The sequence below is a fragment of the Pezoporus occidentalis genome, unplaced genomic scaffold (assembly GCF_034315485.1).
Source record: "Pezoporus occidentalis ecotype Australia unplaced genomic scaffold, CSIRO_AGI_Poc_V1 ctg39, whole genome shotgun sequence".
In the NCBI taxonomy this organism is placed as follows: Eukaryota; Metazoa; Chordata; class Aves; order Psittaciformes; family Psittacidae; genus Pezoporus; species Pezoporus occidentalis.
In genome coordinates this window covers 855,745-870,323 of record NW_026915713.1, presented here as the reverse complement: position 1 = coordinate 870,323, position 14,579 = coordinate 855,745, and the positions used below count along the sequence as shown (strand labels likewise).

Sequence of the window (14,579 nt, the reverse complement as noted above, 5' to 3'; positions counted from 1 at the left end):
TCCTCTCTGCACCTGCACTGGCTGGTCCATAGCACATCAATTTTATCCAGGTGCTTAATGTAATTTTAACCGCAATTGTAAACAGTTTTGGTTGATACCAAAATTCTGCCCACTGCTTTAATTCATTCATTCAGCCCCAGTGACTCCCTAATAGATTGGTCTCACACATGCTACTCCTCTATTTTTTCTGGCACAGTAGCTAATTGTGAGATCAGGCACTGCATTTTTCTAGCAGTTCAAATGTTTCCTGAACTCACTCAGGCAGAACTCCAGGATGAATACACCATTCAGTCCTGATGATTTCTGCTGCTGTTTGTCATTTTATTTCATCATCTCTTCTTGACACTGCAGTTTGTGACAGCGCTTCATTTCTGGGGAAGAGGAGATGATCCTGGAAATCAGGCCAGTTAAGTATATACTGTTAAGGTGGCTTTAGCGGCCTGACTTTGGAAAAGCTAATACCAGGCACAGGCAGGCATCCGACAGCACATGCAATGAACTGCTTTATCGATCAGTCACCTAAAAGCAGGTTCACCTCCACTTTTACTATTAATTCACCTTCCCCCCTAACACTAATTTTGTCACTCAAACTTCAGCTTTAAAGAGCTGCAACTCAAAATATGAACAACAATAATCCCAACTCTATCGCCAAACATGCCAAGGAAACATTTTCTTCCCTTGTCTATCCTGCCTCAGTAAACATAGCCTTTTTGATAAAATAGCAGTAGTATCCTCCTGCTTGGGTAGGTAATATTTACTTCCCAACAAACAGCAGATTTCTAAGATCCTGTTGAGATTTGGACGGCTGGGGACTAGAACTTTATATAATGCTGTTGAAAAAGGGAGATTTCCTGTAGGTCCCACAAGGATGCAAAAGACTAACAAACCTTCTGAACAAGTGACACAAACTGGTGGTGTTTCTTACCCATTCTCCCCATCCTTCTTCATTAGGTTTTAGTGGGCACTACAGTAAGAAAGAATTACCCTTTCTTAAACCAGTAAGTGCTCTCTCTCATATTACATAGCCTTTCATGGCACACTATACAGACAAAGAAGATAGTCTCTTACGTCCATAAGAGCAGCATTGATGTAGTTACTGCTCTCCCCATCAATAGTAATTAAGAAAGGCAGACATCTGTCAGGTGGCAGCATATCCATGAAGCGATTCTTGTCGTGGTTCCTTGGCAAGCAGGCTATGCTGCAGTCCTCCGCTTGCAGGCGAGGGGTCACAGAATTCAGGGTCTAAGGAAGAGAGGACGCTCACTTTACCATGCTGAACTAACACAATGGACTCGAGGGTCCCCAAGTTTCAATTTAAAATATTGCAATATCAGAAAAAGTGAGGCATCAGCAAGAAAACATTAGCAAATAAGAGTTCCCATCTGGTTTTTGGATGTGTTGGGGCTTTTAAAGCAGGGGTTAAGCTGCAGGTGTAAAAGGCAATCTGCATACCACTGAACTGATTCTGCATGACACCATCCCCTCTGAGAGGAACAGAACAAAGAGGATTCTTTGGAGCCCTAAAGAGCGATGCCTTAGCTGTGCAAATGTAAGCCAAGACTCTCTGTGGCTCCTAATCAGTGCTCTTTATTCCAGACTGATACTTACTGCAATTTTATTCAAAGGAGGATAGTCCATATTTAAACAACTTTGAAAAGCACATAAACATCGGCACTTTATTTTGTGGACTAAAAGTAAGAGACCAAATGATATAAACATTATATAAAACCCCTCTCCCTTAAAATAAATGAAATGCATCTAGAGGCAAAAAACTGTTGTCACATGAAGAGTTAGTAGGAACTGTGAATACCTGAAACTCATCTTTGAGATGCGAAGAGTTTGTCTGAGAGTCTATTCTAATCATATCAAAATAAGCAGCTTTGAATTCACAGACAGGAATGGCAGTTTCTCCACACAGGCAAGCTTCTAGAATGGCATCATGAATAAAGATGTACTGCTCCTACCAAATTAGGCAAGGAAACAAAAATTATAGCCATTTAAAAACAACAGATATTTCCTTCTTTTAGGATAAACAGATGTCCCACACACTCATTCAACACAGTGTCCACCAATTAATAATTAAATAATTCTTCAGTATAAACACAATCTTGTCCTAATTGGGATGCAGTTAACAAGGATGTTTGCATTACCAATTTAAATTCAGTAAAACTTAACAGAACAGGCATAGCAATATATTTAACTTGAGATTTTCAGTTTTCTTGCGATGCTTGTGGGATTCTGCATATCTGCCAGTGACATGTTGGCTTTCTTATTTTATTTATTTTTTTTTAAATAGCTTTCAGTCTTATCGTACTAGCAGAAAGTGTAAATTGCTTCAGGCATTAGCAGTGTGATTAGCAATTATTTGGCACGCTGCGTTCTCCTACTCGTGTGCAATCTAGTACACCAATTGTCTGATAGCCGGCTACAGGCCAATAATAAATTCAAGCATGTTCCAACAGAAACAGCATTTTGCCACTTTTTTTTCCTGACTTGTCTTCAGATATCCTGAGTCCCGGACAACTGCATTACTGTTTCAATCAGATCTCCTGTCAATTTTTACACAATGCCTATTATATTTATTCACTTTGAGAGTAGTAGGTGTATATCATGTCTATATAGCGCATATTGCTAGAACTGCACCAGCTTCATCTAACTGTTGTGGATACCAATAGGTTATTAACAGCACAAACTTAAACATGTGCCTATAACAAGAGTACTTTATAGGGACCATGGCCATATTCTGGCCTTACAGCTTCAGCTGTTTTACCCACATAGCTATGGACCTACTGCTGTCACTGTTGTATAGATAACCATCGCAAGAACTTGCTGCAATTACAGGTTTATTTTGCTGTGTAAGTATGAACCTCTGAGAGAAAACAAGAAGTAAGAGGCAAAACGAAGAGAAAGAACTAGAAGTAGGGGTGTTAATTCACATACAAGAGCAGATTAAACTGGGATGGTTAAAGCGGTCACACTGAAACACTCCACTCCATGCACTTCCCAAAGGTTAATGACCCTAGAGCAGAGGTAGTTGATCAGGAACATTTACTTGTTCAGTTGCCACAGACTGCAGCATTGAATAAAAACTGCAGCAAATTACTTTGATATACCTGGCTGCCAGCTGCAGAGATTTCCATGTGGTCACAGATGAAATAACTCCTCAGGTAGATGTCCATATGGAGGACAGAAGTGGCAAACCTCTTGTCTTAATTAATAACCTATGTTTCTGTGGAGGGTCAGTGATATGCAGGTGGCAGAATGGGAGCTTTTATAGCTTCATCACTAAGGCAGTGGTTTTACTGCAGAGTTGCCGAAGGCATGACAGAAAGCGTAGGAAAGGAAAAAGGCTTGCAATGAGGTTTATTAGTAGAAACAGATAGCAAGTAGAACATGTAATGGTGATTATCTGAAATACCAGATAATGGTGATTGACAAAGAAAAATGTTTGGCAATGTGGTTTATTAATAAAAACAGATAGCAAATAAAAACAGAGGTGAAAAGGGAAACTGAAGTGGACATAAAGTTTCACAGGTAAGTCAAATTATGGACAAAGTGACTGAAGAGAGTCTAAAACTAGTAGCAATGTGCTGAAATTCCAACTCTGGGTTCTTGGACTTGCTGATACTAGAGCTAGAGAGAGGTAACAGACAGGCCTACTGTAGGGTCCTCCCTAAAAAAATCCTCCTTGCTTTCTTTTTGTCACAAAGTTAGGTAGGCACTTCTTGGTGTGGAGACTCAAGGAGCTGGCATCATCCTGGTTCTGGGTGCTGTTTGTATTAAGCAATGCTCCCCAGCGAAGAAAACCCCTCGACAGGGCCACTACTTTCTCTTTTCAGAGTAACAGTGAAATTTGATGCATTTCAGAAAGCATCAGGTGCTTTGAAGGTAAACTACTGTACCTCCGTCTGTACCATGTTGATGCGACGAGACCGCAAGGCTTTGACACAGTTGTAGATATCCACAACACCTTCTCTTTCTGCCATGTCTAACATGATATCAATCACAATATAACAACCTGTCCGTCCAGCACCAGCACTAAAAAGAATCAGTAAATACTGTTAGGAATAGCCCCAGGAAAGCACCCACAAACTTTATAAACCCATCACTGAGAGCATTTTTATTAAGTCATTCAGTTCTTTCATCAAACCACTATCTAATTTTTATCTTCTCTCCTTCCTTTCATAACACCCTTTAAATCTTTTGATGTGCCCCAAACAACCTATTTCCATCAGATTTGATCCACTAAGAAAAGATTGTTTCCTCCTTTTATCACCCAGATCAATACTTAATGTAAAAAAGAAAAGTTATTTAAACAAAAATCTGGAGGATGATTAAATTCACACCCTTCAAAATATCACAGATCCTGTTTTCATTTAGTAAGGATAAAGATGATTTTTAAGTGACATATTAGAATAAGAAACTCAAGTCTACATTTTAATTTTACACATTTAATAGTATCCAGAAGAATCTCTCTTGATTTATTTTGGTTTTATATAAAGTTACTGACAGGCTTTGCACAGTGAATTTTTGAAATCTTTAAAGGCTGTGTAACTTTATCTAGAGATTGTAATTAAACATTTGACAGTGCTAAAGAAAATTCTATTTGTCAAAGAAAAACAGAATTTCTTGTTTGTCCCAACAACACAAACCTTGCAAAATTTGCACAGAAAAAAAACATTCTGTATCTGTTGCCATTAACCTCATTCCATCTTCCTTCACCTACTTGTTTACTTCAATTTAACTTAATAATCTGTTCAGACATTATGTGCAACACCAAGCTATCAAAGCATCTGAAATTATTGAATGCTGCCACAAAACTGTTGTAGGGTGCCTAATATTACAACCTGAAGAATAAAGAAAATCTCTAAATCTCTAGAATCTGGTTATTTCCAAACATTGCTGTAGACAGCCAAATCCTACTGCAGGGTGAACTAGGCAACTTGAAAAGGGACCAACAAAAACAAAACACTTCAAAACGATGGACGCTTCACAAGAGACTACTATAAATAATCATATACACAGCTGTGGAAAAAAACTCAGTCTACCTCTTCTGTACACACCTGCAATGGACAACAATAGGCCCTGCACTAGGAGGGTTGGATAATTTGACTCTCCGTATAAAGGAAAGCAGGCCTGTGGCATTGTAAGGAACTCCATGATCTGGCCAGCCAGTGAAATGAAACTGTTTAACTTCACGGATTTCATTATAGCCCCTCTGTAAAAAAAAAAAAAAAAAAAAAAATTATGAAATTCAAAATATTTCACAGACCAAATGTTGTCTGACTCAAATACTGATAACACACACTGATAGAATCTACATGCTGTTTTGTTTTGCCACTTATTTAAAGCAAAGACCATACAAAGCTTAAAAATATCATTAGGGTTTTTTTATTTTTTAAGTTCTTAGTTTTTACTTTTGCCATTAAGTATGCTAGTTTTGCCTCATTAGATTTTTTTCTTATGGACTTAGATGCAATTCACATTGATTTTTGGAAGTTTTGCTAAGTAAGACCATAGCAAGTACAATGATTTACCCAAAGACTACAACTGTATCACATACACTGCATTAACAGGGTTTGTTTGTTGATTAAACTGAGATAGACTCAGCAGAATTCAGAGCAGAGTGAATGGAGATGAGTGACAGGTATGACTCATAACCCAGTACTAGAGATCAGCTCAGAAGTGTGGCTACAAAGAGAAGGTGACTGTCAGAGAGGGGAGGGTAGCAGTCAACGTTTCTGGGGAAATCTGAAACTCCACAGCGCCATGCGTGTTTGGATAGTGCTGATGCAGTGCATTACACCCATGGTAGGGCTGCCCCCACTGTAGATCTGCTAACCAGAGGGATTTGATACTGTACAGGCACATGCACAAGCATACCCTCCTTCATATTCCCTGCTACTAGGAAACAGTATTTTGTCAAGCCCTTCCAGAATGCACTTACCCTTCCCAGAGTGAAAGTCCTGACGACATACTCTGCAAGGGGCTCCATCTCCACACAAGTCACTTTGAAGTCCCCATAAACTTCTGTGTCATCAGGCCAGTACTTGTAACACTTGACCTAAATACAAAATGGGAGCATATTTTACACCAAAGGAAAAATAAAAGCTTGAGAATATGTTACTGCGTGTACAGCATTACACTGCATTTATTTCCCAAATGACCATGCACTCATGTGGCTTGTCACGGCTAATGGCTTTTCTGTCAAGTTAAGCACTTGCTACAAGGAGTTTCCACTGCTTTACACAGCAGTACTTAGATGTCAAATTAATTTCTAAATGAGCATTTATATCTTTTTTAGTGCTGAGCTATGGAATACATTTCCACTTATCTTAAACTGGGATGCATTTCATATCAGTAATCAAACTGTTGCACATAATCCCAGGTACTTTATATTAATCCCTGGGGGATGAGTTACTGCTAAACTGTAAATAATTTGCTGATTTCTAGCCATGATACAGAAGCACATTTGCTCACTGTCCACTTACTCTGCTCATCTGAGTGACAATACACAAATCTATTTTGCTGAAATATGATTTTTGGATTTTTCACCACTCATGAAAGCACCTTCTTTAGAAACTGGCTTTGGTTTTACACAACACCATAACTGCAACAATGTCTGGGCCCCTTCCCGTCGTCTCAGGATGCAGGGTTGTCCTTCACATGACTCTTCTACATTCTGCTGACGGTGTGTCTTGTCAGCAGGCTTTTCTTTCAGCTTGTAGCATTAAAACAAAACAAAAACTTACTCTCCCAACTTCCACTAAATTTGTGACCATCACAACACAAGCTGACTGCTCCTGCCATATCATTCTCCAAAAGTCATACACAGTCTCATGAACTGGACCTGTAAGACAAAAAAATCCAGGTAATACTCTGAAAAAAAAAAAAAAATTGCAATCAAAGTAAACACTAAAAATAAAATTCAGTGCTTTTCAGATGGATACACATGAACACCCTTGCTCAAAGATGAAAACTTCAGGAAACCACATCATCATACCATCACACCAGTTTCCAGACTATATTATTATTTATAACCAAAGCTGAATCTTCTGAATTACCACTTGAAAGAAATTAATAGCAGTGTTCCACATAGCAAAACACCAGAAGTTGCAAGCAGCTTAAAAACTGCAAGGATGCAGCAACATATCACTACCTCTAAGTTGCATTTCTAGCTTTGTTTTACACTTGTTAAAAATAATGTGTTGAGTGTGAGTTTCTTTAGACGTTCACTGAGGAGATGCTCACAACAGAGTGAGGCACTGGTCAGGAGGATGTGTGCTACAGATTGAGTGCACTCACCATCAAGCTCTTGGCAAAGTGGCAATCATGAGTAGGTGCTGAGCCATAAACTTCCCACTGAAGGGTATTTAAACTAACTTAACTGCTTTTCTGCGAAGCAAATAAGGAGCACTTTTTTAAGCTTTGCCTCCTGCTCTGCTGCACAGACAAGACACAGCCGGCTGAGTGACAAAGGCTTTTACCCTGTTACAATCACTGGAATAGGTCGCCCAGGGAGGTTGCAAATGCTCCATCCCTGGCAGTGCTCAAGACCAGGTTGGACGAGGCCTTGGGCGACATGGTTTAGTGTGAGGTGTCCCTGCCCATGGCAGGGGGGTTGGAACTAGATGATCTTAAGGTCCTTTCCAATCCTAACTATTCTATGATTCTATGAATCATCTCAGAAACAGCTTCCTGACCACAGTCCAGCAGTAGTATAAACATTGCTGTATATAAGACATCTGAAGACTCAATCATATTCCTTCATATGCCAGATCTAAGGGGCTGCATAAATAAACAGCAATATTTTTTGTGTCCTTTAACACAGTATTATGTGCAGAGATTTACAAATATAGATTTAACTGTCACAGACCTGTTTAGACAGCACTTACTGTCTGTGCTCTTACTTTTAGTTCCACATTAACAAAAATGTGGACAGAAATTTGAGCATCTTACTTTAAAATAAGCTTTTAGTTAGTCCTTCTTGTGTGCAGCTACAGTCAGCTGAGGGCACAAATAACAGGATATTTCCAGCCAGCTATCTGATTATACTCAGAGTTCAAATAATGACAGGTCTAAATCTAATTATTTTCACTTTAATTCATAGCCTCTGATATTTCAGTGCAATCTTAGACTTACCTATTTGTTTTTCCTCGTTCTTAGGAATTTCATCAGAAATACAAAATTAATAATTTCCATAAATTCAATTTTTTTCCTTTAACTCCTCTTTTTATTAGCAGGATGTTATATGCTAAAGATTTCCCTCACTTCTTCCGACAAAGAGGCTTTGTCTTTCTCTGGCCTTACTTCACCCAGATTTTCTGAGATAGTGCTTAATTTATCATGACTATCTATCTTCACTGTCTGTGTCCTGGACTAAATCCTAGACGGTAAAATAATACACTGTAATATGGAAAGAAGAATGCCTCAAGGCAGGTTGAAACTGTTCTCTTCCCTGTCTGCATGCTTCTTTTCTCTATTCATCTTCATAATTGAAAATCATAGTAGTAGTTTCTGACTTTATCAGCTGAATTTATCACTGACGGATTTGTTCAATAGCTAATTAACATGATAAATTAGTGCAATTTTAGCATTTATTCACAATCCACCTGAATACGCTATGTTAATTTACCATACCACAAGATGACACCTCACAATATTGGATGTGCTTTATTTTCATCTTACTTCCATTTTACCAAAACACTGCTTCACACTACAGAGAACACTTGTTCGGTTTGATTAATGCTGGCAGATTCTTACCTTGGGTTGCAATGTAGTGACTTGGTCTCTGATATCCCTAAAACAGCAATATAAGTCGGTTTAAGTACCATATTACTAACAGAGAGAGGAATATAAAAGCATAAGTCTACTACAGAATTCTTATCTCTAGACAATATTTTCAGAACAAACCAATATTTAAGAGCAGCATGAAGCTTAAAACCTAAAAAAATGGTTAATAGTGAAAAGGTTCAAATGACAACAGATAAGATGGAAATAAGAATATCTGACTTGAACAGACATTATAGCATAACTAAATGAGTATTCCAGATGGGTCCCTTCAGCCTAAAAATTAAACCTCTATTGACGTTATCTCCCCAGATGAATACATTGGGGCATTTATTTAAAATTTAGTACAAATTGTCTTTGTCATAAGATTATCTCAGTAGTTGATCTGTGTTCCCAGCTTATCCAATATGAAAAAATACACACCTTTTGTCTTATTTTAAATAGAGAATTATTTTAAGACACAAAGTAGTATGTACCAGAGTCATAACTAATGGGGACAGAGCTGGATACTGTGCTGTGTGCACAAAACCAAGCTCCTACTGCAGTGGAATCTTCTGCAAAACATTTTGCACTACTGCACAAAGTGTGCATCAATTAGACTGGACATGATACACATAAGTATATACACATAGATAGATAGATAACCCTACACACCTAAGCCTTTCCAGTTAGCTGGGTCTATGCCAATGCAAACAGTTCTCTACAGCATTAATTGGCTGCATACAAACTACAAGACAAAGAGCTGCTGCTTTGGAGGAAATAACCCAGAATATATTTTGACCAGCAACATCAGCTACAAAAAGGAAGGAAACTTTAGTTTAGCTGGTGAGAAGACAACACAGAATTTCACAATGTGCAAATGTTAAAGAAATAACTCCAATTATTTTCTAGGTTACAGTTTTATTAGGTCACTTGTTTTAACTATTGCATTACACAGGGCACAAGTCCTTGGATTCCTGGTACTCACAAGATGCTACTAATGTGAAGGATTTCAATGTACCCAAAGATTTTATACCCTTTTCCACGGACTGCTTCGTTATCCTGTCTAGAGTGAGAGCACCTTCCTCTGGTGCTTATGAAAAAACTTCTGAGTATCTTACCCTTGGCTTTACAAGAGACCAAGATTACATGAAATGACTAAAAAAATTTCTCCTGGAGTCCTTCATATCAAGCCCTATTTTCAAATTATGAAAATGAAACCTGTGCTATACTGTTTTACACTCAGTAACGCTTTCAAGAAGAAGGTAAAAGTGTCAATTTACAACTGTAAAGTGCAGTTTTAACTTGTTGCTTTCCTGTCTGGTTATAATAAGATTCAATTCACTTCTAAACAAGAGAAACAACATCTTCAGGGAACTATAGAATTGTTACAAATTATTACAAATCTGGGAGAATTTTCTTGTTTAAGGCCCCAAGCAAAATATCATGGGCCTAACACTTCACAGAAATTGCCATGTTAAAATACCAAAAGAAAAAGACAGCAATATACCTGGAGCTAAATCTTTATATCCTGGAAAGTTAAGAGAGTCTATCAAGTAACACTGGACAGGTAAAATTAGTAAGGTGCAATAGTAAAGAAAAGCAGCCAAAGCCATGAATTTTAAAAACACTTTTACTAGCTTTTCCAGTATCTTTTGATTTACTTTGGAATTTGAATACAACAAATTGTTTATTCCTAAGGCATTCATCAAATGAAAGTTATATTTTGTTAATCAGAACACCTGTCAGAATTTGCTCAAATTCCTGTTTGTATAATTTTTCTCATTTATAATTTAATTTGTATTTTAATCAAAGTGTGAAATTTAAAACTTTAGAGGTTTTTTGCAGAAGCAAGTAAATTTCTACATTAACATAGTTTTATATCTATGTTTGTGTATATACTTTGTAATATCTAAATTGTTGCTACAAACAACCAAACAAACAAACCCCCACGAAAGGCCATCATCCCTCCCTTTTTGCCACACATATATTACGACTACTTCACAGATACATTTTCAGACGAGTACAATACAGGTACATTTTCAGACAGCATACAATCCAGCTTCTCACATACAAATGGGAAGGGGAAAAGAAAAACTAGTGGCTAAAACCACCACTGAAAAAAAGAGCGAACAGCAAACTCTCTTTAACAGAGAGGTTCACCTGACTTATCTATCAATGTTTAATAAAATTCAGAGCTATGTTACAAGGCTATATTATCTTTTCAAAACAGGTACAAAAAATATTCACACAAAAGGAAATCTTTCAAAGGAACAGATGAGACAAAGTAGATGACGCATGCATAGTTATTGACTGATAAAAATAGAAGAGGAAAGTAATTAATAACAATATCTATATTAAATATTTACAATAGGATGCCGTTATTCACATATAGTGGTACTTACATCCCTGTACAGCCAAATCTACAGCCCAAATCAAAGTCAGATGTGAAAGAAAGCACAACAATGTCAGTGAGTACTAGGACGTAGAACAAGGAAAGTGTACATTTTGTTCTTAATAAAAGAAAGCTTTCAATATATTTGTAGGCATTACATGCAATAATTTCATATAGAGAAGCTGGCAAGTTGAGAGGGAGAAAGCTGTGCAATCCACTCACATCTATGTAGTTGGCATTAATGTAATCTGAAGATGGATCATCTTCAACAGGTTGCAAAATCACCCTGGAGTGGTCATCTGTAAAAACCAAGTGGTTACAGTGCCTTTTTGAAGTGTGATTTTTAAGTAAGATATTACAGTAAGTCATCGAGAAAACCAAAATCAGCTGGCATAAGTGTTTCACAATTTACAATCCTTAAATAGTAAGTGTTTACAGAGAACTAAAAAGAACCATTTCATGAGGTCTCCGATTACATCAAAAACATTCACTAATCTTCATTAAGTGTAGCTGAAAGGTATCACGCTGTTACATGTGGTTAAAAAGACACAAAGAAACAAGGTTACTTGCTCAAAGTCCCTTTCAACATCAGCTCCGCTGATGGTAATCTAGAAAACCAGAAGTCCTGATTACTGTTTCCTTACGTCCGACCCTAGATGGCTTCAGTTCATATTGAGACATTAAAGAAGATAAGGAAGTCACAACATAGGGGTTAGCAATGCACTTGGGATTCCATGAAGAAGTAACTCTACCCGTTCAGGGACTTCTCCAGTAGCTTCATTCCTGTGTGTTCAATTACATTTGTAAAATAGTAACAAATTGCCAGTTAATAGAATTAACATCCAAATGAGTACTAGGTTGTCACTGTAATATGCTTACCACAGCTTTCACAAGAGAGATGCAAATGCGAAATTCAGCCTGAGTTATAAAAGGAAGCAAGTTGAACTGCGAAAGACAAAACAAACCAAACCAAACCGAAACAAAGCTGGAAAAACCATTTGTCCTCCTTCTCCACTTGGAGTATTAGGCAGCTGCCACCGGAGACTTGTAAAGAGAGAGAGAGAACATGACACAAATAACACACGATTACAGCTATCGCTCAAACCAAGTTCACCGATACTCACATGCTATAATGTTTCCATAGCGGTTCTTTGTTCTGTTTTGATCCTTCTTAGCGACATCCCAAGAAGCTGACTGCCCCTCAAAGAAACTCTATAAATAAAAATGTTCCGAAAGAAAACATTCTGACCATTAATTTATCTCCAAAAATAGCAGTTTAAAAGACCTGCCCTACCATAATGTAAGTTCAGCTTTGCCTGTCCACTCTGGTCACCCAGGCAGTACCAGGGTATAGAAATATATCTAGATGGGACAGGAGTCTCTGGAGTCTCTCTCCACCTGATTGCTACAGATCAATGGGCAATTCACTAAGGGACTCCAAAGGGATTTCAAATCCTGGCATCGCTGCAGAGCTAAACTTGCTCAGACATCCTTGCTAGGGAGGAACAACAGTAAGCTGAGAAAGCACAGGAAGACTGATCACCCTTCTTACAAGACACAGTAATATATAACCTGTTTACTACAGCATTATACTATTCATATTGCTCAGTACAATGGCTTTTCTCCCTACAGAGCCATCAGGAAACCTCCTCTGCCAATATTCATTACTTATGCTGTTTTTCTTCACATCCCTCCTTCTAGCCACTAGCAAAATTATTCTACATTTTTGAACTCTCAAGAAGAGTTTGATCTCTCAGTAGTGATAGAAGCAGCTTTATTCCTCCTTGGCTTTTTCTTCATTGCCCGTAGATATTTTACAGCTGTTGCAGGTTTATGCAATTTTTTCCTTCCAGATGTTCTTACCAGTAACTGGGTAAGTTACTTTCAGAAAGTACACAGTAGCCATGGAAACAAAACTTGAATGCATGCTCAGAAGCCCAGGCCAGAGCAAACATGTCATGTACAGTAACAGAAGAAGTAGTAAGTAGGAAAACACCTGATGTGGCATCAGGGACCACCCTCCCCCCCCAGCAGTGGCTGACACTTGGTCTTAGCCCTGAAGTTAGGCAGAGCATAACAAAGCATATTTAAGTAAAAGAGAGGAAAAGAGAATAATATTCTTTCAAAAACCAGACATTTATTTATTCCAGTTTTTATGTTACAGTAGAGACAGCTGCAGAAAGGAGAGAAGGTTGAAAACTGAGTCAGAAGAGGTTACTTACTCAGAAAAACTCATTTTAAACCTAGCTGTATTGCGAGTGACCTTGGCAGTACCATTCCCATCTTTACTGTGTGCCCTGCCTGATATTCTAATCCCAAAGAATCACAATAGATTCAGAGATCAGAAGCAAAAGGAATCTGTACTCATCTTCTATATCTAGTGCTGGGATTTTTCTGCTTCCACTTTAACATTAAAGTTGTAAGTAGACATGCTCAAGTCTAATTAGAACTTCAAGACATTATTACCGTGGCATGTCTTTACTGCTTCTCAGCTGGAGTTTGTTCCCAGTATTGCCCTCCTGAGATGCTACAATAAATCATGACAGTGCTTCCAGTCAGCGCTTTTTGCAAAACCAACCAGGTTAAATCTTTAACATAATACAGGAGATTTGCACTGAAGATGGCTCAGAAAGCTCACATAAACTAATTACAAAATTTCAACTAAAAAGCAGCAATAAAAGGGTGTCAACTTCTTACAATATGTCAAAAAGATTCAGCAGGCCACGTCTTCTTATACCCTAAGGAATACATATTTTTTTTCCCCAGCTACTTGTAAAGGATCAAACCATTGGACTCCATTCACTATTACAGTTTTGGGTTACAAATACAGGAACCTTACGCTTGCTTATCCTTATCTCTTTTTCCCTTAAACCCATGACATTTAGTTGCATCCTTGCAATGCAAACAAAATGATCTCCCTTTCCAAGGAATTTTTTCCTAGCAAAACCCCACTACTGAAGATCTCACCTCATACTCCTCTTTAAATCCATAGCTGTCAGAGGTCTTCATTAGGTTAATATGCTGCAGAAGATCAGCCACCCTGATGGCAGGATGCAGCTGCCCGGTCTGGTATGGGGATTCTGTGCCTTCGCAGAGGTAACGAGGGACATCCAAGAGCCGGCTGGACTCTGCTGTCACACTGTGATTTTCATCTGTATTTACAAGAAACCAATGCATTAGGTACCTGCGGAGCAGTAACACCTGCTGCCATACATATCATGTCTATTTTCAACCTCCTCCTTCAAAAACATATCTGATATCTGAAAGCGCAAAGCACTTACTCTCCAGCACACAAACACCTTGAAGTACATAAAGGAATTTAACTGCAAACACATACAAAAGTTTGCAATTCTTCAGCCTGCAATAAAGATGTCTGAAGGGAATTTTATTTGAAGCTACAAAACTTTATGACATT

General features: G+C 38.1%; 1 protein-coding gene across 13 annotated transcripts in view; it reads right to left on the bottom strand.

Moving 5' to 3' along the window:
• PTPRK (protein tyrosine phosphatase receptor type K) overlaps positions 1–14,579 on the bottom strand; it is a 396,766-nt gene that overhangs the window by 10,241 nt on the left and 371,946 nt on the right. For 9 of the 13 annotated variants that reach the window (XM_062632339.1, XM_062632342.1, XM_062632344.1 and 6 more), the window contains 11 exons: positions 14,132–14,316; positions 12,289–12,376; positions 11,387–11,463; positions 11,175–11,192; positions 8,764–8,800; positions 6,753–6,850; positions 5,948–6,064; positions 5,064–5,218; positions 3,903–4,038; positions 1,811–1,960; positions 1,069–1,242 (listed from right to left, as the gene is read on the bottom strand). In XM_062632339.1, the coding sequence (XP_062488323.1) occupies positions 1,069–1,242; positions 1,811–1,960; positions 3,903–4,038; positions 5,064–5,218; positions 5,948–6,064; positions 6,753–6,850; positions 8,764–8,800; positions 11,175–11,192; positions 11,387–11,463; positions 12,289–12,376; positions 14,132–14,316 (1,235 nt within the window). Of the gene's footprint in view, positions 1–1,068; positions 1,243–1,810; positions 1,961–3,902; positions 4,039–5,063; positions 5,219–5,947; positions 6,065–6,752; positions 6,851–8,763; positions 8,801–11,174; positions 11,193–11,386; positions 11,464–12,288; positions 12,377–13,281; positions 13,338–14,131; positions 14,317–14,579 lie in introns of those variants that run through there. The other 4 variants (XM_062632343.1, XM_062632349.1, XM_062632350.1 and 1 more) reach the window with 2 other exon arrangements.